This window comes from Falco punctatus (assembly GCF_963210335.1).
Source record: "Falco punctatus genome assembly, chromosome: 2".
Taxonomy (NCBI): domain Eukaryota; kingdom Metazoa; phylum Chordata; class Aves; order Falconiformes; family Falconidae; genus Falco; species Falco punctatus.
The window spans coordinates 121,302,050-121,326,300 of NC_137581.1; the positions used below are offsets into that span (position 1 = coordinate 121,302,050).

The 24,251-nt window shown below is 36.3% G+C and overlaps 1 protein-coding gene across 1 annotated transcript in view; it reads left to right on the forward strand.

Moving 5' to 3' along the window:
• The window catches only part of ABI3BP (ABI family member 3 binding protein), a 157,542-nt gene that overhangs the window by 91,489 nt on the left and 41,802 nt on the right, over positions 1-24,251 (forward strand). Inside the window, exons 31-46 of the mRNA XM_080375959.1 lie at positions 660-725; positions 1,947-2,027; positions 6,810-6,878; positions 9,577-9,624; positions 10,113-10,187; positions 12,298-12,372; positions 14,830-14,904; positions 15,608-15,682; positions 16,952-17,026; positions 17,736-17,813; positions 19,320-19,394; positions 20,032-20,106; positions 20,584-20,658; positions 22,262-22,336; positions 22,833-22,907; positions 24,042-24,107. Of these exons, the coding sequence (XP_080232085.1) occupies positions 660-725; positions 1,947-2,027; positions 6,810-6,878; positions 9,577-9,624; positions 10,113-10,187; positions 12,298-12,372; positions 14,830-14,904; positions 15,608-15,682; positions 16,952-17,026; positions 17,736-17,813; positions 19,320-19,394; positions 20,032-20,106; positions 20,584-20,658; positions 22,262-22,336; positions 22,833-22,907; positions 24,042-24,107 (1,158 nt within the window). The remainder of the gene's footprint in view (positions 1-659; positions 726-1,946; positions 2,028-6,809; positions 6,879-9,576; positions 9,625-10,112; positions 10,188-12,297; positions 12,373-14,829; positions 14,905-15,607; positions 15,683-16,951; positions 17,027-17,735; positions 17,814-19,319; positions 19,395-20,031; positions 20,107-20,583; positions 20,659-22,261; positions 22,337-22,832; positions 22,908-24,041; positions 24,108-24,251) is intronic.

Sequence of the window (24,251 nt, forward strand, 5' to 3'; positions counted from 1 at the left end):
TTTCTGCTTTTTTGATCAAAAAATAGATGTCTGAACTCATTTTCTTCTGATTTTGGATTAAGGGAGATGTATTTGTCTCCTTTAGTGATTTGGGTACTGGACCAATATTACGGTGTGCATTACTAGAGCACTAAAATGTTTCTGTTCTCGTATCTTATAAACAGGCAGGTCAGTAAAATACAGGAGTTGCCTTTGATGTCTTAGAATTGACTACAGGCTCTGATTTAAGATTTTCAGCAACATTTTTAGGCATTTCCCCTTCGGTATAGATGCTCTGGTATTTGTTATGGACAGCAATCTTTTCTTCAGTCAGAGCCTTCATCTGTCCTTTCTCACTATTCCCCCGTAACAAAAGAAATGTAGCTGTGGATTGAATCAAATAATGGAATTAAAATGTCCTGAGAATATAAATATGGGGAAGGAGCCTTAGAAGCAAACTTCCACACATAGCCATGAGCATACAGGCTGTAGTTCTATAGGAAACAAAACTTAAAGGAGTATAGGGTGTTATGCATAAGAGTAGGACTTAGCTGCATGCTTACCTAGTCTATTTAAAATCAAACAGACCAACCTCCTGAACTATTGGAATGATACACTTTTGGCTTACTGCTGATACATCTACTGATCTATTCAATTACACCTGAATTTTTCTCTTCTAGCCCCTAAACCACCAGTTCTGGAGCCTAAAACTTCTCAGACTGTTGAACAACCAAAAGCAACGCTAGGTAATACATGTTTCTGTAGCTGTTGGTCATTCCTCTGCAGTCCAAGCAGGAGTTTGTACTCTGCTACTTTATCTCATAGCTTTTACTGTATTTAATCCATTTCTCTGAGACAGGAAAAAAGTTAGGAAATAAGCATTCAGAAACAGGTTTTTCTAAACTTGGGAGAAAAAGCAACTTGAGTTTTTTTCATACAGCTTTACTGTTTCTATAGTGTAGTAAAATTTTGGGGATCAGAATTGTCTTCCGTTTTGTTGGGAGTTTTTCTACAGCAGCACCTTTACATGTACAAAATCATCAGAAAGCCACTGGAAATAAAATTGAAAGACCAAGTGAAAGGTTGGTATTTTGAATGTTAGTCCTAATTAACTCTCAGTGAAGGATTCCTGTGGCACAAGGTGAATGTGTTAATTCTACTGTTCTTGAATCCTTCTGAATGTCACTTCGGCTTGAAAAACACCTTCGGTCATTTCATATGTCTGATTCTGCTCTGTTCTTTTGGTAAATGTCATTTGCTCGTCCACTGTATCTATTGTTATGAAACTTTTTCGTAGAAAGCAGTTTCATAGCAGTGCTTTATAAACATGAACAAAATTACTGACTATACTACCTGAAACTTGCTTTCAGATTGTCAGATTAACAGTCATATTTAGCTAATTACAGTTTCAACCCATGCACATTTGTGGGGAAGAAAGTTTCTAGGATGGTTGCTCTTAATTTTTACCATTTAGATGATGCTGCTTCTTTTTTATTAACAGAATTCAGTGACTACAGATATGAAGCAGTTCCCTTTTTTATTATTTATTCCTTTACAGCATTGAATTTCTTTACAGTGTTGAGAATTGAGGACGTCTTTGCATATGTGGTCTACATATGTCTATTGATAGTTTAAAATCAACCTGCATTTCAAAAGAATTAACAGAATTATTGTTTTTCCACTTGCAAAAATTAATTTTCTGACTTATGAGAGGAACATTTTGATGTGATTGTAAGCTATAATTACATATTTTAAATCTAATTACTGACTTTTCCAGGGAAGGACAAGCAGAGATTTTGCTGGGCTAGTGATGTCAAGATTTTTGACAAGGCTTCTTAGCAAATCTGATTTTGCCATTTGCGTTTGTTCCCAGTAGCCATTTGTTGCTTCATTTTGGGCTTGAAGAATGCGATTTTTATGTGATACAGTAGAAAAGATAACCTTATAATCCAGTATATTTCTTTCAGCTCCTAAAGAAGCAAAACTCATACCTTCTGCATCTAAACCTAGACCAGCTGCCAGACCCAAAAAGCCACGAACTAAACCTGGTAACTAACTTTCACAGCAAACATATTTTTTAACTTATCACTTAAGTACTATATGTTAGTTTAAATGTATTCTATGTGAAGCTCAGCATTCATTATCAGAAAAATGGACACTGAGGGGAGCTGTGCTCTATGAGAAATAATTGAACCAAAAGAATTTGAAGCAAAGCAAAAAAACTTAATTTTTATATCCCAAACCAACAAGTTGCATGGCCTGGCATTGAAGCATTTTTTTCCTGCTTTTCATTTCAAAATAACAAGTTTTCCAACTTAGTTCAGCGCAGGGTCCAGAAAATGCAAATTCTCCAGCTTTGCTGATGGTTATAGCATCGTGCCTAGAACCATAGGGTTTGTGTTGATTCAATGATCATTAATGCATATGTAGACTTACCTGAAACAGGAAATGAGTGAAATTCTGCTCTGGAATGTAGTGAAGGCCTATTTTATGATGGCAAAGGAAATTGCACCTTCACACCAGGGTTAGATTTAGTCTATGATATATGTCAAAATAAAAGGTAAGTGGCATTTTCTGGACCCGAAGAATAAGGGAATATAGTTACAAAGTTATTACTGGTGTTACATGGTTTATAATGAAGTTAGAAAGCTTAAAATTGCATAATTGTACATTTTAAGAATATATTACTTAATCTTGGAAGAGATCAGGCAATATTATTAAATTCTTTCCAGATTATCTGGATTATTTTTTTGCTCATAAAAATAATTGCTGTCTGAGACTAAATAACTCCTTGTGAAAGTTGTTAATTAAATTATAATTATGACTTGGAATTTTCTCAAAAGAGTGCGCATAATTAGTCTTTCATGGTGATTACAGCTCCTACAATATTTTTAGTGTAGGTTATCCAGTATTTTATTACTAGAATTATCACATTTCTCTCTGCTGTAGATGCCAGTGTCTGAATACAGATCTGAATCCTGCATGGTTTTTGTTTGTGGTTGGTTTTGGGGTTTTTTTTTAAACAGCAGATATAAAAACAACTCATTTGGAAACTTACATAAAATTCTTTTACACCCTTGGACTGTCAAGATAAACACTATATTGATGTTATAGCTATATAACAGGGTTTTATATAACTACAAAGAAAACTACAAGATTCCGTATGTGTGTGCGTGCCTCTTGTTTGTCCTCCCCCTGTTAGTGTTTTCACTGATCCATCAGATGGAATCCTAAGAAACTTTTTTTAATCATAATTAAGCTTGTAATGATCTTCCTGTAAGTAGGTGTTTGTGAATTTGGCATTTGTTCTGATGGGACAAATGGTGATATTCTTGCTCAGGAATTATTATGTGAGGCACAAACTATACAGTGCATGGGAATAACCTGGCTTTTAGGTAGGTGGCAAGTTGGCCAAAGAGCAGGATCTCCTCTGTATTCCAGCGTCATCTGGAAATTCAGCTTAAATGAGAAACTTGTGTCGTGACAGTGGTTGTCACCTTTCCTTAACAACGAATCAAAATAATGAGGAATATGTGCCGCGTTCATACTGGATCACTGACTTACTAATGACCCACTTTGGGTCAAACAGAATACCTGGAAGTTTAATCTGACTCTCATTGTTAGTAAGACTTCTGTACTGTTTCTGGTAAAGTATTTCTCTTTTTGGAGTGGAGAATAAACTTAATTTTAAAAACTCCCAAAGTTATAAACAGTTTTCAGTGTTTCCAACCAACCAACTGTACATTCAAGTGAAAGTTTGCAGCTTCATTCTTTTTCTTGATATTAGGTATTTTATTCCGTTGCCTGCATGAAAAAAAAGGTTCTTGCTGCCAGTGTGATCATGTCCAGCCATTGCACTCACTTGTACTGTTGTTAGCATTCTCTAAACATAAGAAGTTTCCTTTTTTCAGGAAAGGAAATGCTAATGAATTTTCTACTGTGCATCCAATGGCACTGCAACATTTTCTTTCCAGAAAAGTGTAAGACCAGCTCTTTATAACAAAACTCTGTTAAGCCCCTGTAGATGCATTATAAATTTGCACTCTTGTGCCTCTAGTACAGAATGCTAGTTCTTACTATTTGTAGATTTCCATAATCTCAGTACAGTACCGAAGTTAAGATAGCATAGTGTTAGATTGGTGCATACGTGTAGTAGTTGTTCCTTTTACAGTCTTATCTCCGTTACCAGGACTGTGAGGGTCGTGGAAGCACTTCTAAACATGCATCTACTGAAGCACAGTGTACCAAGGACCGTGCCTTCTCGGCCCGTGGAAACTGCCTGATAACTTGGTGCATGGCTCTATTTTCTGTCCTTCACAGCCTCAGCTTACCTGGTTGCTCAGTGCCTACAACCTAATCATCTGATAAATTGTTAAATAATATTGAGAGTAACTTTTGTGTCAGTCCTCCTATACTGTCTGGGAGTTTTATTTAGATGCTATGTTTTCACAAAGGTCAGAGGAAATGAAAGGCGTTTTATTTCCTCCCAATCTTATTCTCCTCTTGTCATCATCCCAAGAAATTCATCTCCCAGCTCTACCTTTTTGTCTAGAAAATCTACATCAAATGTGAATTATACATCTATTAATGAGCTTCTTTTAAATAACCTGAAAATAAACCATTACCAGAGACTTTCAGGATTGGGAGGAGGATGACATTGTTTAATTTTGTTTGAAAAAAACCAAAGAAATTAAAAATAAAAGACAGATGGGAGTGATTCAAGATTCATCAGAAAAACAGGCTACAATGTATATATGGTCCCAGGTTGGTTCTGGAAGAATGTGCAGAGTACCTAACATGTATGCCTGTTACTGGGTTTCCCTCTCTGGGTTTAGAGCAGAGTGTAGTGCTGAGGATGGGTACGTTGTGCAGTACTCGCTGCTGCCAAGTGTAGAAAAAGTCTCCAGTTGTTAGATAGGTAAGAATTCCCTGCTGATCTTTGTCAGGACAGAGCAGCACTTCCAGATGCGACACTTCAGAGAACTTGGCAAAGAACAGAGATCAGACTAGTGAAGGATTTTTCCATAGTTGCTTATGTGTATTCTCATTGTTCACCTTTTGACCCCAGCTAGTACCAGAGCCCTGGGAGCAGGGACTGATGGCACTGGTTGGGTTGGATTTGAGCTTTTTTTCTTTTTAAAAGGAACAGGGTTGTCACTTCATGTGAGCCACTTCATGCATTACCATTTTAAATGACTTGGCTTTAAAGGGAACTGTCCAGACAAGAGATTTACCTACTCAGCAACTGTTAGTTTAAAGATCTGATTCCCAGACAACATAGGAAAACTTAATCGTTGCTCGTTGTCAGATTTTTTTTCCAACTTTTCAGTTCCCAATAAAGCTGCTGCTTCAAAACCTGAAGCCTTTTTGCATCCAGAATAGCCTATGACAGTGCTGGGTAATTGCTATGTCCTTTCACAAAATCACCAAAGAGATGAGGTTGGGAGGGACCTCTGGAGCTCATCTGGTCCAGCCCCCTGCTCCAGCAGGGCCACCTAGAGCCCTGCCCAGACTGTCCCTTCAGTATCTGCAGGGACTGGGACTCCACAACCTCTCTGGGCAACCAGTTTACTTAATTGCCTGAATTATTTATCCTGAACACATTTTGGAGTATTTTGTTTTCTTAGAGTAGTTGCAATAGTGTCAAATACGTCAATCATTAACTATAGCAAATGCCAGTAAATAAATGAGGGAAGATTTAAAATTTGCATGAGATACATCAGTTTCTTTATTCAGTCTTTCAAACTTAAACACGATCCCCCCCAAATATAATTCCCTCATCATAAACATTCATGCAAGGAAATAGAGACTTTTAAATTAATAAAGTGATTTTGTATCTAAACTGGCAGAGTTTTGGGTCTCAGATTTTATTTCATTTAAAAGTACTATGGTAAATTCCTCAAAATCAGTGTACTTGTGAGTCTTAAAATGTTTGTGAATTTCAACATGACAATTTGTCAGTATGTCCAAAAGTAAAGTCTGAGGCACACTGTACAATATTAGTCAATCGTTTTTTCTTTCCTGATTAAAATCTATATCACGATAAAGAGAGAGACAGCACCAGGAAGTATAGGTAATAAACCACAGGCTGACAAGAGTCAAAGCAGAGTAAACAAGCGAAGTAAAGTCTGAAGGTTTGGATAAGCATGTTGCTTACTTAATGATTTGGAGATGTATTTAAGATTGAAAATGGAAGTTGTAAAGTCATGCTAATACTAAAGAGTTCTACCAACTTTGTCTTCAAAGGTGTTTATATTTTCCAGAGTCTTTGGAGTTCTTTCAAACTTAATTACTCTATATAGAGGTGGGAAGCTTTTTAACTCTATTATCTAATGTGCTGTAACACTAGATAACATACTGGGATCTTCAGCCTTACTTTCTTTGAGTTTGCAGTTATTTACACCTAAAATCTTTTACATCTAACTTTTGCATCACTTGGAAGAAACTCAGAAAAATTAATAGAAAGATTTACTGAAGAAAACAGGTTTCTCTGGAGTTGTCTTTTTTTCAGTGGTCTACAGCCATAAAGAGGAAAAAAAAAACTGTCAGGAAAACAGGAAGGTGAAGACTGAGCACACTCCTCTGCCAGCTACAGTGTTCCTGTAGCATAAATGCACCTTTTATTTTCAAAGAGCAGCAGAAGCCACACAGGGTAGTTACTGTTGCTTAAGAGTATTCAGTACAATTATTACTTACTCAGTGTTTCCATTTGAATAGTAGAGAAGCTGTGGGTTTCAACTGGGAAGCAAGAGCAGCCTAGTAATACCAGAAGTTGAGAAACAGAGACAGATACACCTGTATTTCTTTCAAGAAAATTCTCTTTATTCCAGCAGCAGCCATTCCGGTGTCAGTCACTACTAGGACTCCCTACACATACGAACATCCAAAGACTGCGGAGGGTAATGATTACAAACCACCTTCAGTCATTCTTCTTTCCGCTGATCTGATAGCATGTGCAGTTGAGAACACTGTTTCCTCCAGGCTTCTTGCTTATTCATCTGTGGTCCAAACCCAGCAAATGGAAATACAGTCTTGGTGCTTTGTTATTGCTCCATGTTCCTAGCATGGAGACAGTATCTTCTAAAAGGCAGTATACCACTTCAAAGCTATCTGATTAGAAACTTCAGTTATATTAGAAGAAAGAATAAGAATAATAAGAATTATTGCAATAATAGCTATAAAACTAAAGATAAATAATCTAAAAATCACATTTAAAACTACAAACTGCTGAACCATTTCTGCAGAAGGGGGAGTTCTTTGGTGCACATAACCAAGTATTGCTTGATAATTTCTCAAATTTGTGGAAAATATTGGATCTTTTCAATTATTCCATGAAAACTTGTGTTCAGTTTAAGAAAGGAAAAACTATTCTAGTATTAGTGAGGAGGAAAGTTTGTATAAACTAGTTAGCTTTTTTGGTATGGGAATGTATGTTTAGTGATGTGTTTAATAGGTATGTTATAACTGTATACTAAAACCAAAGGTGTCCTTTGCAGTAAGCCTTGAAATGTTACATCTAATTCAAAGAAAGATTTGAGTCACTGTTTGCATTTACTGTGTGGTGCATTTACTGTGTGGATTGTATTCTGAGAAGCACCTCAAGATGTTTTCAGAGGTATAGCTTTACTCTAAAACCTGGATGAAGTCAGCTGCTTTACTGGATGAGGATGGCTTTAAGTCTGTGGTTAAATTATTTTACTAAATAGAGTAAGTTTGTTCTGGTTAATAAGCAACAAATCACTTAGATTCACTGTTTCCAACTGCACTAAGTCCTGCTTCATAAAGTACTCTCAAAATTCTTCTAATTACCTTGATTTGTCAAGATCAACATTGGGTAACAGTGTTTACTTAGCATTATTTCTTAGCTCTCTCTTCTTTTGCTTTTGGCTAAACTCTTAGAAGCTAATTTTGCTGCAAAGGAACACCCAGCTCTTTGATTATCTCTTTCTTCAAAGGCTCTGTCTGCTTGTTTTGTCCATATCAAATAATACCTCATGCATAAACCCACAGCACCATTTTTCCCTCTCTATTCATTGATACAAACTGAAGGTCATTTCCTAGACTTCATTTCTTCATTGCTGAATGTGAATGTGATTCTTCTGTGGGACACCATTTACTTTCAGTTTAAATACTGGTTTTTACAAACCAAGTTTTTTCTGGTATCCAAAATCAGAGCCCACACGCTTGAAGCCCAAATCATGTGCTAAGACTGAAACACAAGTGAAATCTGATAGAGTACTTCTTTTGAAATTGTGTACTTGGAGGCTTGCTTTTAGTGTGGGAAGTAAAAATGTGAACATCTTCAACTTTTTTTTCCTGGAGGAGGGGAGAAGGAAGTCATGCATCATTCTGGGGTAATATTTATAGAAAGAGAAATGAAATTGCTTCAGAAAACAATTTGCAGACCGAACAATTTTATTCTGAATATTTGAAGTTTTCTAAGAACTCACTGATTTTTGAAGGCAACCTGAAAACAGAAATGTTTTGTAGAAAAAGATTTAAAATTTGAATTCTGAAGTTAATTGATTATTTATATGGCAAAGTCATAGCACACCAGGGATATGTATTGAGCATAACTAGTTTAAGTTTTCTGTACAGTATTTGGCCGTTGTTGACAGAAAGAAGTTAATTCTTGTCGTTTTGGCTTTTTTTCCTTATTTGCAACGATATTAATACCAGGCTGTATCATACTGTGAATGGTAATAGAAGTGTAAGAAATACTGTAGTATTAAAAGCATCAATTGCAAACAAATTTTTGTGGTTTTATTTATTGTAAATCCCATTTTTAAAATAGATGTGTAAGAGTGCTTGGGAGAGAAGTGAGTATGTATAGGTTATAGAAAAGGTTCTGTCTTTAGATGCGTATGTCTGTATGTTATATATTATTTTAGTTCTTACTGCCTTGAGAAGGTAGTTTATTAATTAATATTAATTTAATATCTTTTCTGTGCTGCCAGGAAATTTTTATAGACTCTACCATTTCATTATTTAGGATCATGATACGGGTTTTTTCCTCCATTCCCCCCCCCCTAGTTTGGCATAGTTTGTGAGAAGGAAAAAAGGATATGATGTGTTTGTTTTAAGATCCAAATTGTAAGGGGATGTAATGAGAAGAAACTAAAAGGCTTTCTCCAAATAAGCTTTTTTGGGGGTAATTATATAGCTGTACCAATAGCAGCCTTTTAGTCCTCTGCTTGACTGCTCACCTTAGAGGAAAAACCGACCTGTTTTGCCACGGTCAGCATGCCAATTTCAAGAAGCAGCAGTCTTCAGTATGGGGACATCTGACATTTTTGTATAATGAGTCCCTCGATGCCTCTGACTTAAGCTGTATGATCTCTTCCCTTGCTTATTCTAGGGTTTACTGACTTCTTTTAACATATTTTTGCTTCCATTGCCACCGAATTTGTGCAATTGTATTTTTCTTATTGAACCTGAAGTTTAATTGTCCATGATTTTAAAAGGTAAAAGTTAGTTTGAAGATCCCTGTTACTGTGGTGTAGTGTTAGCACCTGCTTTTATACTTAACCAGTGGAGTAATTTTAAGTTTTCTGGAGTACGTTCCATACTTACCTTGTCACACTGTTTCTGTTGCAGTCTTGGAACCTATTACACTTAGAATTGAACCATCAAGGTCAACGATAGGTAATGATATTTCCGTGGCAAACTGTCATGTTTGCTTTTTTTTTTCATCACAGAAAGCATCACTGAAATTAATCGCCTTATGCCTTAGGATTGTTTCATTAAACTTCATTTTTCTTCTAGGTATTTCTCTTGCTTGGTGTTCCTGACAGTTGGGTGTATTGCTCCCTTCACAGTTGGAATGTCTCCTTTTTAAGAAAATTATGCTGGCAGCTCTGAATCACCTTTCTCATAATTATGCTTGTCTGCGCTTGTCCCAGCTTTTTATTTTATAAAATAAAACCTGAGCTTCAAAAATTACTAAAACTCCACATTCTTGCTTGGATTGTTGTAAACACACGGAGAATATTACCTGGCTTTCTTTCCTACTTCCTATAAAAATACTTTTTTTCTCTGTTGCAGGTTTGAGGTTTCTTTGTGTGTTCAGTTTGATATCAGATACTAATTGCTGTGCAATTTAACCAACTTATTACCCACATTTTCTCTTCCAGCTCCAAAGGAAACTCAGCGTGTTCCTTCTAAACTTAAAACTTCATCCAAACCTCATATCTCACAGGCCAAAGATGGTAAACTGCTTTGTGTGATTATTTCTAATATAGTTTATATTGCATTGAAATGTGTTTCTGAGCAGCTGTTTAGTTATCTGAGCCAGCTGAAACATAATGCGGTTCTGTTCAGCTGTGTCTTCAGTGTGCAGTTTTCAGGAGTAGTAACATTTACTAGGTGTTCTTCATCATGCAAAAGAATAAATCTTTGCTACTTCATGGCAGCAGGATGAGAATATTGTTGTTAAACTCAGATTACAGTGGTAACTAAAGCAAATAGGTGGGAATCAAAATACCTATTATGGTTACTTACGTACAAAGAATTGTTTGTACCACCTTGCTTTGCATTGTTAGAATAAATATGTTTCCTTTTAATTTGCAATTACTTGATTTCATTACACTATTATTTTCTGCATTAATTAGTAAATTACTAAGTGCATAGTTAGTATTTTTTTAATAAATATTAATATTTATTAGCATTAATGATAATTTATGCTGTATTCCAAAACACTGGATTTTATACTGTCATTCAATGTGAGTGCAGTTGAATTCAGTGATGGGCAGAAAAAATTACTCTCTGTCCTTTGCTATCAAGTGGGTAATATCAACAGAAAATTACAAGGGTATCAAATATCAACTTATGTTACCTTTTGGTAATTGTGAAAAGAATTATGGTAATCACTTTACTGAAGATCTTTATAAATTGCAGACATAAAACAGTATTTTTGAAATCTGATGTTATCAGCTATTATTTCCTCATGTAGGAAACAGTCAAAATCCTTGTTCTCTCATAATTTTTTAACCATGGCAGCTAGTTATAAAACATGGTTTCCAAACTAGAACTTAAAATGCAGCAACTAAAATGGTAGGGTAGTCTGGCCTTCTCAAAAAATAGTTTTGTCATACAAATGTTACAGGTTTTTACTGTTCTGTGTGGGTTTTTTTATAAAAAGAATTACTGTTTCTTCAAGAATCTATAACATACAGAACTTGTTTTACAGTATCATCCACTTATCTTATGACTGTCTTAAAAAATGCAAAGAATTGTTGGTTGCCACCCATACGGAAGAATAGACAGAGAGGGATACCATTTCTGTTGTGCTTGTGTTTCTAATGTGAGAAATGCAAGAAAATAGCATCAATTTCACATCCTGATGCCCCTTAAAACACCTGATTGATTTCAGATCCATGCCAGTTTAGAGCTGAAGTATATGATCATGCAATGCAGTACACCATAACACTCTTTAATAATACAGCATCCAGAAAACAAGCAAGTGGTTTCTGATTCCAGGCGTATATAAACTACATTTGAAATACACCACAAAGGGAAGAGATTTCTGTCCCTAAAAAGCCATTTGCTGAACAAGGGAATGATACGTTTTTGGATGTCTCATTGAAGCCCATGGGAGAGCTAAGCTCACGCTGTTTCAGCTTACGCTGCTTTCTCAGAGACTCCATTTAATGTAACAGTTTTTGTATGAGGCAGCATACGTAGTACATAGTTCAAAATGCAGTTACTAGGCAAGGAATACTAATTGTAAGTGGAGTTATTCCCTTAAATTTTCATAACAGCTTTTATGTTTTGTTTCTGATATGGTCCTGGAATGTGTAGCACTTAGAACTGATCAACTAAAACCAACAATGTTTTACTTACAGGGACCATCACGTTTAGCTTTTTTCTCAGTATACACTGAGCACCACAAGTATATCTACATTGTACTCTGCTGTCATATTCTGTTACTATTAAATTTAGTTCTTTTGTAAGTTTCTTTATGAACTGTTAGTGTAAAATCACAATCATGTTGTTCATTTTTTCATGTGTGCTGTAAAGGGGATGGAAGCACCACATTCTGCCTTTGACTGCGTGTGTCTCTACTCAGTTTCTGTCATGTGCTGCTTCATCTTTTATACTAGTCCATCCATCCTGGCCTTGCTTTATGCCTTCCTGTTACAGAGGTTCTCCATCAGCGCTATTTCTTTGTGTACCAGACACTCATAGGTCTCCATTACTCATACAAGCTTTCTGTGTTTCCAGAAGGTCCCAAAGGCATGTTGTTTTTTATTACTACGCCTTCTGTCGGTCTCAGTCCTTGAAAGATTTTAATAGTCGCATTATTTTTTTTTATTTTAGTTCCAAAAGAAACACAGCAGGTTCCCTCCAAACCTAGAACATCACCAAGCTCAGAGGTGCCACGAACCAGGCCTGGTAAGTACATTGTTTCTTTATCTTATCATACTGATATGTGTGTGTTACAAATTCCGCTGTGATCAGTGGAGCTTCATAGTTACATGCATCCCTTGGGTGTATATGTCGGAGCATCCCTTGAGGCATAAAATCCAATATTACATGGCATGACATGTGGAATTCATAAGCAATCTGGTAAGTTTAAAATCTCTATCTTCAGTTCTTTTTTACATTTTAAGTCATTTCAACAGTGGGCATTTTCTGTGCAGATGTCAGTGAAAATAGGTCTTGTCTTTGTGAATTTTCTTGGGGTTTGGGAATGTGAAGGTGAAAAGGAAGGCTGTCATTGCAAAGAGGAAGGGTTTTTTCCATATTTCTCAAATTGTGTACTTTTTTTTTCTTTACCAGGCATAATCATTCATTTATACTTTTCAGTTCACTTTTGCACAGTTGTTCAGAGATTAAGTTGTTCAGAGATTTAAGAATGTGTAAAACCTTTTATAATGTTGTTTACACAGCTTAGTATAGAGCAGTATACCACCCTGGGCTAAGTAAGGACAGAAGAAGAAAGTTATACAAGTCACACTAGCAATTCCTGAGGTACCGTGGTGGGTTGACCCCAGCTAGCAGCTGAGCACCAGCTAACCACATGCTCATTCCATTCTGCAGTGGCATGAGGGAGAGAATCAGAAGAGCAAAAGAGAGGGAAAAAAACCCATAGTTTAAGATAGAAACAGTTTAACAAGTGAAGGATGAAAAGAGGGGGGGGAAAACAAGTGATACTAAGGCAACCACACACCACATTCCACTAGCAGACAATGCCAGTCTGGAGCAGTGGGCCCTTTGAAAAGTTTTGTTGCTAAGCATGACATTATATGAGGAGGAATATCGCTTTGGTCAGTGTGGTTCAGCTGGCCTGGTTGTGTCCCCTCTTGCCTCAGCATCTTGCCCCACCCCCAGCCTACTTGCCTGGGCGCAGAGTGAAAACCAAAGAAGTCCTTGATGCTGTAACAAGTACTGTTCAGCAGCAGCTAAAACATTGGTGTGTTATCAACATTGCCTTGGTCATGAATCAGAGTACCACAGGGGCTGCTATGAAGAAAATAAACTCCAGCCCAGCCAGACCCAGTACAGGTATCCAGAGTATGTGCCGTATTAGATGGTGCTCCTGGAGAAATGGGCAGAAAGATGATAACAAAACTTCTTTTTCCCCCCACTATGTCTGCACCTATTGTTTGAATCCAAACCTTGTAATAATTTAGGAGAGTGTACAAAGCTGAAGGTGAAAACCACCCACAGTTTCTTTATGGCTTGTTGCAAAAGTTTTGGATTTATATTTGGGCTCTATTCTCTGTTAGAGCTATTGCCTTGAACTGGAGGCAACTTTGAGCAGCGTAATACTGTGACGTATTTGAGCTTCAAGAGGTGACCATGTGTCATTGGCTGTAGCAGGGATGGTGTGATCATTGTGGAAGTAGTTATTGTAATGTTTTGGTTGTTCTTGGTAATACTTGGTTTTGCTTTTTATCATGCTAATGCAGTGCTGTAACCAATTACATTTAGAACTGAGAAACCAAAGTCAACAGTAGGTAATGATGCTTTCTTACTTCAATTGTCATGTTGTCTTTCCTCTTCAACACAAGTCATTAGGAGTAGTCCTGCAGAAAATTGTCACCTTTCTTTGTATAATTTAATATCACCTTTAGTAATTTAACAGTCAAGATTCTCTGCCTCTTTTCTTAATTTCTACAAAACAGTTGAGGAGGATTCTTGTGCCTTTCAAGTTGTTATGCATGTAACATAGGGTAAATTCCTTTGGTATTTAATGGTAAGTGGCAGAGGGCAGATGAGAACAGAATCCTAACTTGGTGTTCTCACTCATACTGTAGAGGTGGCAGTGTTCTAGTTAGTCATATGGTCTGGGTGAGAAGAGCTGCATGCTGCAAGCTTTGTTTCTCTGCTTCCCTTCTCCTGCAGTTGTACTGAATGAAATTCAGTCCTTCACAGAGGTCTGAAAAATAATTCTGTTTCACTCCAACTTCAATTCCACTGTCAGAACAGAATCATTTCAGTGATCTTTGTGTCATATGATCCCTTGAGGCAGATCCATTTGACTGAGGCATTTTTATCATTTGAAGCTAGTATTGTGAATCATTCCAGTACAATGCCCACTACAGAGCAGTGGTGTGTATGTATTTTCAGCTACTTACTTTGGTTTCTTCTTTTTTTTATTTGTTTAAGTCCTCATTTGTAATAAACCAGTAATTCTGCCACATGTTTAGTTGATGTTACGTCACAGAAGATTATTTCTTTTCTTTATAGCCTGATATTGTTCAAAAAAAACCCTTCTCTTTTCCATCACTTCCACAGAATATCTTCAGTTCAAATCTTTTCTGTTTTTGTTGACTGTTACAGTGGTAGTAGACACTGATACCTTGGAAAATTTTAGTACAGTGTAACCCAGTTTCTTTCTTTCAGCTCCTAAAGATACACATCATGGGCCTTCCAAACCTAAAACATCACCCGGTCCACGTGTTCCTCCAACTAGAGCAAGTATGCCTATCAATACTTTGCCCTTTAGTGCATGAAAGTTTTATCAGTTTGAAAATTGCCAGAACTGATGAGTTCTTTGAAGGTACACTGATACTTCTTGAATAGGCTGTGTTTACTGTCATGATCAAGTTTTGCTGTATAGCTGTCATGGAACAAGATAATCAGCTAGATATTTGTACATGTTGATAACTTGTATAATGGTAGGGACATGGGGGTTAACACTTATGTTGAGCCCTTGCTCATAGGAAAATCTGCATCTTAATTTCCACAGAATGTGACAGAGGTATTTTCTAGTTATTCATTTACAAGTGTAAAATTACAGTACTTCCCTGTTCTCAAAACTTTGGAAATAGTTCTCTCCATTTAAAAATTAGTGGTAAATTTCCACATTTCTTCCACTTTGACTGCTTTGCTGGAGATTTTTCATGCAGAGTTGATTTAAATGAGCAGCAGATTTTTTGAGTATGAAACGCTTCTGAAGTGTAACTAGGCAAACTGTTAGAACTACAGCAGTCTTTAGTCTCCGCACTAACATAATATTGATTACATTGACGGGAGATCTCTTTGTGATTATTTTCAAATGGAAGAAATACTTCCTAAAAAATTTCTTTGCAGCAAATGAATCTCCTGTCAGGAAAATCAAAAGACTGACATTGAAGCATCAGCCTCAATAACATGTTCAAAACTTTGCTCATCTTCACAGGTCCAAAAGAAAGTCGACGAGTCTCTTCCAAGCCCAGAGCATCACCAAGTCCAGCTGTACCCCACACAAAACCTGGTAAATACATTGTTGTCTTGTTGTGCTTGAGTATTCAGGCTTTCTTTTGGGTTGTCTTTCCTCAATGAATCAAGCGTTAATTAACATCTCTTCATATTACACACAGATTTTCTAATGTTCGTTACATACACATTTAAAGGAAGATAGAGTTGATTTTTATTTTTAATGGCTGAGTTTTGATGAGCTATATATGCTTTTCAGCCACATGAGAGCTGTCACTGATGAATAACCTGTATAGCAAGATAGACAACATACAAACATTGTAAGAATGTTCATGGAAGAAACTGCATCTCTTCTGTCCCTATCAAAGGATGCTTGAAGAGAAACAAATCTGATGGCTTTAGTGTATGACTCTGAATATCTGTAACTCAAACAAATCTTTGTGTGCCCTGGTAATGGAATTTGAGCCTTAAAATTATACTTAAAAGGGGTTTATGTACTAGTGAGTTGCCAAACCTCTAATTCCTGATGGTTCTGAGAGCATCAGTTGAACCTTTCTTTTGAGTGAGTGCATATTCACTAATTCCACCAATAAATAACTACAACAAAAACCCCAACCTGGTTTTAGTATCATTACAATTTGAAAAGAAATCAGGCATCTAAAAGAGAGTATTTTTAACCCTTTTGCTTTTACTTATCACTAATTCTGTGTACATACCTGTTTTTATGAAGTTTAGGCACCTACTATATTTACAGTTGAACAATAAAAGACAGCAACAAGTAAAGATGTTACCTTGGGCTGGTCATTATTGCTTTTTCCCTGCTGCATCTTGGACTGAAGATTATGTATCATTAGCCTGTTTTTCATGTCACCTGTCTGTGGTTTTGGTTTGTTTTCTTCTTACTGAACTTAATTCTACTCTGTCCATGTATTGAAAGATTCCTAGCTGTTCTGTTATTTTCACAGAAAATTTCTTTCACTCTCACACACATTGTAGTTCCTTTGACACTTGCAGGAGACAAGCATGCCATGGGTATTGCAGTTATAAGCTCTGAAATACAGATGGAAACGTGCAATCTAGCAGTCTGTGTTCCTTCAGGTTTTGTTCTTTCACTCCAGATTTTGCTTACTTGATCAATTTCCCACCCATGTTTTCCTTCATGTTTTTCTTATTCTTTAAATTCCTGTGTGTATCTGACACTCAGTTTTTCAGTGTCTCATGTAAGGGTCGTGTTTTTCTTTGCAAGCACAAGGCACACAATGCCTGTGCAATAAATCTGTCTAATTTCTGAAGAGTATAAACTCTTAAAACAGGTCTTTTCTTTCAGCTCCTAAAGAACCACAGCGTACTCCCGTTAAACCTAAAGCAGCTCCCATCCCAGATGCTCCACACAGCAAGCCTGGTAAGTTATCTGGTCTTTTGTCAAGCTGCAGTTGATAATTGAGAAATGGCTTTCAGGGTGGGCAGTGGGGGGGAGTTGTCAACCGTACATCTGCTGGTACCTGGGTGTCATTCCAGCTTAAGAGACCTCTGCAATGCTGCACTTAAGTCATGCCACTGAAGGGAACTGCAGCAGTTCAATATAATTTTTATACATATATATATTATGCAGATATTGCCAGAAGAAGAAATAGTGGTGACCTTGTATGTTTAAATCAATAATAAAAAGTTGTTCACAGCTTGTATCTGAGCAGCTCACTTCGGTTGTTTGCACCATGTTTTTGAAGCTTTTATGAGAGAAGCCTCCTAAAGCTGTTGCAGTACTTTTCCTTTATATATACATCTTCATCCAGATTAGGCTGACGATTCCCTTCAGTTTTATTTTGATTAGGAGACTCCCCATCATAAATCTGATTGACCTGTATAAGATAATCAGTGATTTCACTGAAGGGTTATTATTGTTGGGTTTTAAGTATGTAGATGTTAAAACAAACAAAAAATTGAACTCTTTGTAACCAAATATTTCTGAGGGTAAATGCCCATTGCTGTTTTACAACATCCCTTTCCCGGCATATATAGTATAGTGCTGAAGGTTGGGGTGTTTTTAAGGGGGTGGGAGGGAAAGGGAGAGTCCCTTCATTATTCTGTGCATTTATCCACATTTTTTCCAGCAGAAATCATTCCAACCTTCCATGAACCAGATACTACCATGATTCCTCATATTCCTGAAAGAACAAAGGCCACGTTGGGTAATCATGTGTATTTCATGAATAGTTACTCTATTTTCCATTCTTGTTAGAGAAGCTCTTCTTAGAGAGAGCTCATCACATGATATTAAAAACTAATAATGAAGTTTTGCTCTGTTCTAGATACTTGCTTGCCCTTTGATCTCAATAAGGGTAATAATGCATGAGCTGATTTACTTGTGAAGGTTCTTTTCTTCATCTTCTAGCCTTTCCAGTCAGGATGATGTAATTCCTTCAAATGTTACATATTTTCCAGTAAAAATGGACTTTACTTAATGAGCATGTAGTGATTCCTGTAATTTCTGCATCTGAGGTATGGATACTGACATCCTAAAATACTCTTCTGCTTCACTCCTCACGGTATGATTTTACAGAAGAAAATTGCAAGAAAATGAGAAGATAGGAACTGTAGCATAGCATAGGCCAAAACAGACCAGCTACGTGACCCTCCAAATCAAATACTAGTTCTTTAAAGCCATCTTCTCTGCTAACTACTAGTCATCCATGTTGGGAAAACTTGCTTAAATATATGAAACGTTAGCTGGAATTCTTTCTTCTTAACTTAAATGGTGGACCAAATAAGGGCCAATGAATCCAAGCAGTATTGGGCAGCAGGAGTATTGTTTGAGGAATCTTCATTAATAATCAGTTCTATGTCCCCCATTTCAGAGGCAGACATTGACCATGGTTTTCTGAGAGTGAAATGGTATCATTAATGAAGTATTAATAGCCATTTAATAAGCTTCAAATGATGGTTTTTTTTTTCTTTTGAGGAATAGGAAATGAAAAATACATTTAATCATGTTTCTATTTAAATATTCCCTGTATGCATTGATCCTTAGGTTAATTTGATATCTCTTTATGTAGCTTTATGAAGTTTGTGTGCCCTGTTGTACACATCTGGAGCTATCGGATGCAATATTCATATGCAGAAAATGGTTCTTCAGTGCAAGGGGCATGAAGAGTGCACAAACTAAGGCAGATATTTTGAGGACATCTTACATTGGTGTGGATCACAGAGTAGCACGTGCTAAGATAGCCTTTTCCATAAATGATTCCTCCATGGCAAGAATTTGTAACTGAACATTATGAAGATAACAGTATTGACTAGTTCCCACATAAGAACAAAGAAGTTAATTTATAAATCGAGTCTGATATGGTGGAAGGTGAATGAAAAATAGATCCTGTCCTCAGATACTCATGGATGGCAGATGTGGAAGTTGTAGGCTACTAGTCTATTTTTGTCCTGTTACTTTTCTGTATGCTATTTGAGACTATATTCTTCACTGTTTCATCCAGAGCCACAAATTTATATATAATTTTTGGTAAGTCTGTCTGCGTCAGTGGCCATTTAACTTGTTTTCCTTTCATTGCAGGAATTCCAACTGATTGATTTTCACCTTTACCCTTACATAATTTGCCTTATTACAGATTAGATCATACTTCTGTACTATGAAAGCAGTGTGTTTTTTCAATTATTGTTCTGGGTGCTGTTTGTTTTGATTTCAGCTCCAACTGAAAAACAGTTCATTCATACCAAACCAAAAACATCTGAAAAACCAAGAGTGCCACACACTAAACCTGGTAATGGAGTCATTCTTTTCATTTTGTGTGTTTGTGTTTAATCATTCTTTCCCTTAGCCCCAGGTTTTGTGCTTTTTAACAGAATTATTCTTAGCTGGTTTTGTGCTGAAACATATGCATTCCACTTAAGTCAGTCAAAACAAACCAACATATGCCAAAACTACACTGAAAATAATAGTCGGATTTGTAGTATAGCATCAGAAAGGCTTTTCCTTCTTTCTGTTACATATGTAGTAATGTGGGTGTTGACAAATGTCGCTGGCTAGATAGACAGAGTTCTGTCTGAGTACTTCCTGATAATCTTCAGGAATGCTTCTCTTCTTTTTAATCCATAAAATGTGACAGAAGTCTTTTGCAATGTGCTTGTACGGTTAGCAAGTCACGTTGTGTGCTATGCTGAAACAAAGTAGTCTTCAAAATAGTTATGCAGGGCTGTATCTCTTGCCATTTTTGTTATAGAAGGGATTTATAGGGTAAGTTAATTGAAATATAGTGGTATCTGTCAGTAGTTGATTTATAAGATAGTCTGCTACTCTGTAGTTTGGGGAATTCTGAAAGTTTTAGAAATAGTGCAAATGCTAGTTTGTTTCTATTACAGTTTAATATTCTAAGATTCTTCACATTTTCTCCTTAACAGCAATACATCAGACAACTCCACAACCAATTATTACAAAATCTTCTACTACCGTTGAGTATTCAAGGGCAACAATGGGTAAATAACTTTCCTTAAAGTTAAAATACAGGTATTTTTAATTTGTAAATGGAGAAATAGCTAGAGAACATGCTCCAGTGTGTTATTTCGTGTAACATCATTCCACTGCCCTTCATTTTGCTTACATATGTGCATGATTCTTAATACAGATGGGTCTGAGTTCTAGAAGTAAAGCAGAAATAGCCTCCAGCTCATGTCTGTTCGGAAGCCTATATTTATCAGATCTGCAACCAAATTCAGTGGTGTAATTTTTCTTTTAGAGCAAGAATTTTAGTCACTAACTCAAATTACCCTACAGCTCAGCGCTAGGACTTTTCTGCATTTTGGATAATCATTTTGTTTCAGGTTCCAGAAAGCCATGGGATTGTTATTGTCTTTTTTTCAGGCATTTGAGTCATGCATTTTCTGTGGGCTGAATATGACATTGGATCGTGACTCCAGAAGAATACAATAATAATCTTTTTCTGTTTCTTTCAGCTCCAAAAGAAAAAATGCTTATTCCTTTCAAACCCAAAACATCTGTCGGGCCAGACATACCACAGACCAAACCTGGTAATTTAAAGTTTGTAACTTTCAAACTGTTATTGTGGCACTGCCTTAGTTACACTTCCTGCTGTCATTCTGTACTGCAGTCATGGGACGTGCATATGTAGTCAGAAATTAGGATCATTATTCAGCTCAGAGTGTGTTAATAAATTACATCAAGAAGAAAACCTGAGAAATGCATCTGTTTCCTTCCATGGAGAGCAGAAGTGAAGATGGTTGGGTTTTTAACAACTGTTTGTTGAATTTGTAGGTATAGCCATTAAAAATGTGAGGTATTAGATTAATTTTATTAAATATGTACTACTGTAGCCAGCTTCACTGAGCTCTTTTCTTTGAGGGATTGTGTTACCCTAATATATTTGCTTCAGTTTCTCAAGTACTTTTGAAAGTTGGGTTACAGAATCTCAGTCCAAGATAGTTAGATGCTAAAGATATAGATACATCTTCATACCAGTGATTTTTGCAGTACCTACAGTAGATTTACGGATGCAGAGTTATACTGAAGGATGATGATACTTGAGCTTTACCCTGGGTGTGAACTATTTCCTTAAAAATTACTAAGTAGGAAGGTTAGAGGAGAAAATATTGTTAGAGCAGGGGTGACAACATGGTTTTAAAAAAGAGCCGCTCCTCATATTTCTTACTCTGATCTAATCGCCTTAGTTTTAGAAAATAAGTTAATGAATAGGTTTTATCATTTCCCCCGTTTTTTCCCTTAGACTTCTAGCCCGTTTTTATATAGCTGAAAAGAATTTAAGCAGAGACGCTAGTAATTCAAGAACTGTACATAGATATTACTGTGAAAATGAAACTGAACAGTCCAGGAAAAAGATTTATTTTCTAAAGGCCTTATTTTGAAAGGCTTTCTGTTAAGTAACCAAGTTAGATCCTAAGTCTTGGTTGAATAAGAGCTATTTCCAATCATGTCAGTTAACAAGTGCCATGCTTTGGTACCACTACAAAGTTAGTTTTAGGCAAAGAATTTCAGAGAACAGAATTTATAGGTTTATTCTTTTCCTTTTAGATTTTAAATAATTATAATGATATATATGCAAATAAGCTACTGTTAGGAAAGTTGTTAAAAAAATTTGATACTATTTAGCCACTGCCCTTCATGCTAGTAAGTAGGTTACTTCCCAGCTTCCATATTTTAACCTGATTTCTGTAAGACAAAGAGGCATGTAGTGTGTGCCTCTGACTGCCACTCTCTCCTTTTCATCCAGTAACTTAGATATCTTTCACTAAATTCAATCAAATTTGAGTGAGCGAAGAACATCTGAAAGATAACTACGTTACTACAAGCTTTTAAAATTTTTTTAGGGAAGTGCAAATTAATACACCCAGTGTAAGAAAGACCAAGGACTGCCAGAACTGTACCTCTGGGGCATTTGTTCTGAGGTTGGTGGGGGCCCGGCAGAATAGTTGCATTGTCTGGCTGTCAGCGTGAAAACACATCCAGACTAATCAGAACACGTGTCTGTCTCCTGTTTGCTAAAATTGTCTTAGCAGATGTGTAGATGGGCTTGTAGGAAACAAAGGACACAGATCCTTAATGAAATCCAACGTCTTAAATTTCACTTCTCACAGAACAATGTTTTATTTCTTTTAGCTCCAAGGACAACACACCTGGGATCAATTAACCTTATAACAGTTCATGTTGTTGATGGGTCCAAAATGACTTTGGGTAATGAGAATATTATGTCAGTTTATTTTTCATAAAACTTTACTTTCTCTGCTTTTGCTATATGGCTACACTCACACTTTAATCAACAGAAATACCTCAATATATCTTTATGTCAGGTTCAATTGTTAGTCACTTTCCAATGCACATACAAAATGTTGCTGGTTTTAATTTTCCAGCCATTTCTTCTTTCATGCAATTCTTTCTAGAAATAAGTACTTTATGTACAGGGCTGAGGAGACATATTAAAAAGACATTACCTTATCATCTTTTTTTTCTTTTGTCTGACCGACTAATGATATATATCTTCCCAGTCCTTCCCAGTCGAGAGAAGTCTTTTACCTGTATAAAAGCATGATTTTGGGCCAGATTTCTAGCACCAGCTCTTTTTTGTTTATGGTCTGCACAAAGACAGTTTGAATTTCGCTTCCACCTGTGGTATGTTACGTTTAAAAGGAAATAATTTGCGTTTGATAAGCAATAATATCTTTACTTTCAGTTCCCAATGAAACGTACCATATTTCACCCAAGCCCAAAACTGCAGTACCAACTGAAATTCCACGGTTCCATACAGGTAATTACTAGGATTTTCTTAAGTTGTTGTTTTGAGAGTCTGTAGAGGTTAAGTAAAATCAGTACGGATTAAGGTTTAATGATCTATTCCTTATTACCTTTAAAACTATTTAAATTATATCACATGAATATTTATTTTTCCCCTTATCAAACGATTTTTGTTCATTGCTCTGAAAATCAAGGCTGAATCAGCATTGCCTCAAAGATTATATGAAGCTTTTAAACAGTATTATGCTGTGTATTGGATCCTCAGATGTATAGTGTTGCAAACATAAATGTAACTGACTTCTACCTCTTGACTATAAAATACTAAATCTAAATCTGTAAAACGTTTCCCAAATGTAGATGTCAAAACTGAGTAATACGTTCTTTCCTGCATAAGTATTTTCTCTGACACTTCAGAGAGCCTGGATTAAGTGTTGTGGGTAGAATGGTTATTAATATCAAATAGCTAGGTCTATTTATTTAAAAAATGAGTTATAGAGGTTGATAATTTGGCACAAGATAACAGTGACTACTGCTTATGCTTTCAGCTTGCAGTGTGATTCACATAGATTCTCTAACAACTGAAATATCAAAACTATTTGGCAAGGGAAAGGCAACAATAAGAAAAGGTTGAAGGCTTCTGATTTTAGCCTTGATGATGACAGTATGCTTCAGCAGCCCTACACAGTGTCTGCATTGAATGCTTCCAGTTGTTTTCTCTCCAGTATTTCAATGTTTCATGTTTTTAATCTGAATATTTGATTTGGGCGGTGTTCGGTTTGGTGTTTTATTTTGAGGTTTTTTGTTTGTTTGTTTGTTTTTTACAGAACCTAATTAAATGTCTTAAGGCCATGGATACCTTGCAGAGCTAACTCTGTATCTATATACAGTTGGGTAACTGGCTGTAAATATTTTATATCTTTTCCTAAACCTAAACATGAATGTAACTGGTCAGACTGCATGATGGAGTCATCTGACCACTAAAGAAACTACCATTCTCAGTGTGCATTTTGGATTGGAACTCATAGAATTCTCATATGTCCATTTTGCTGTATCACATTGGTGCATGGACCATTTTTCTGGCAAATTACACTGCACTATTGGTGTTCCTTTTACACATAGCATTTAAACTGAACCTTATTTCTTGTAGCACCTCATAAAACGCGTCTCACTTCTGCAAGACCAAAGCCATCTGATAAATCACAGACCAGACCTGGTAATAATTGTTTATTCAGTTTGGGATGGGGAGGAGATAATGAATTAATTGATTTCACCTATTCTCAGTGGAATTTTAAGTGTTGCTGAAAAAAAGGGGTATTTTTCTTTGAATTAATTAGTCTAGAGGTAAAGCTTTTCCAAA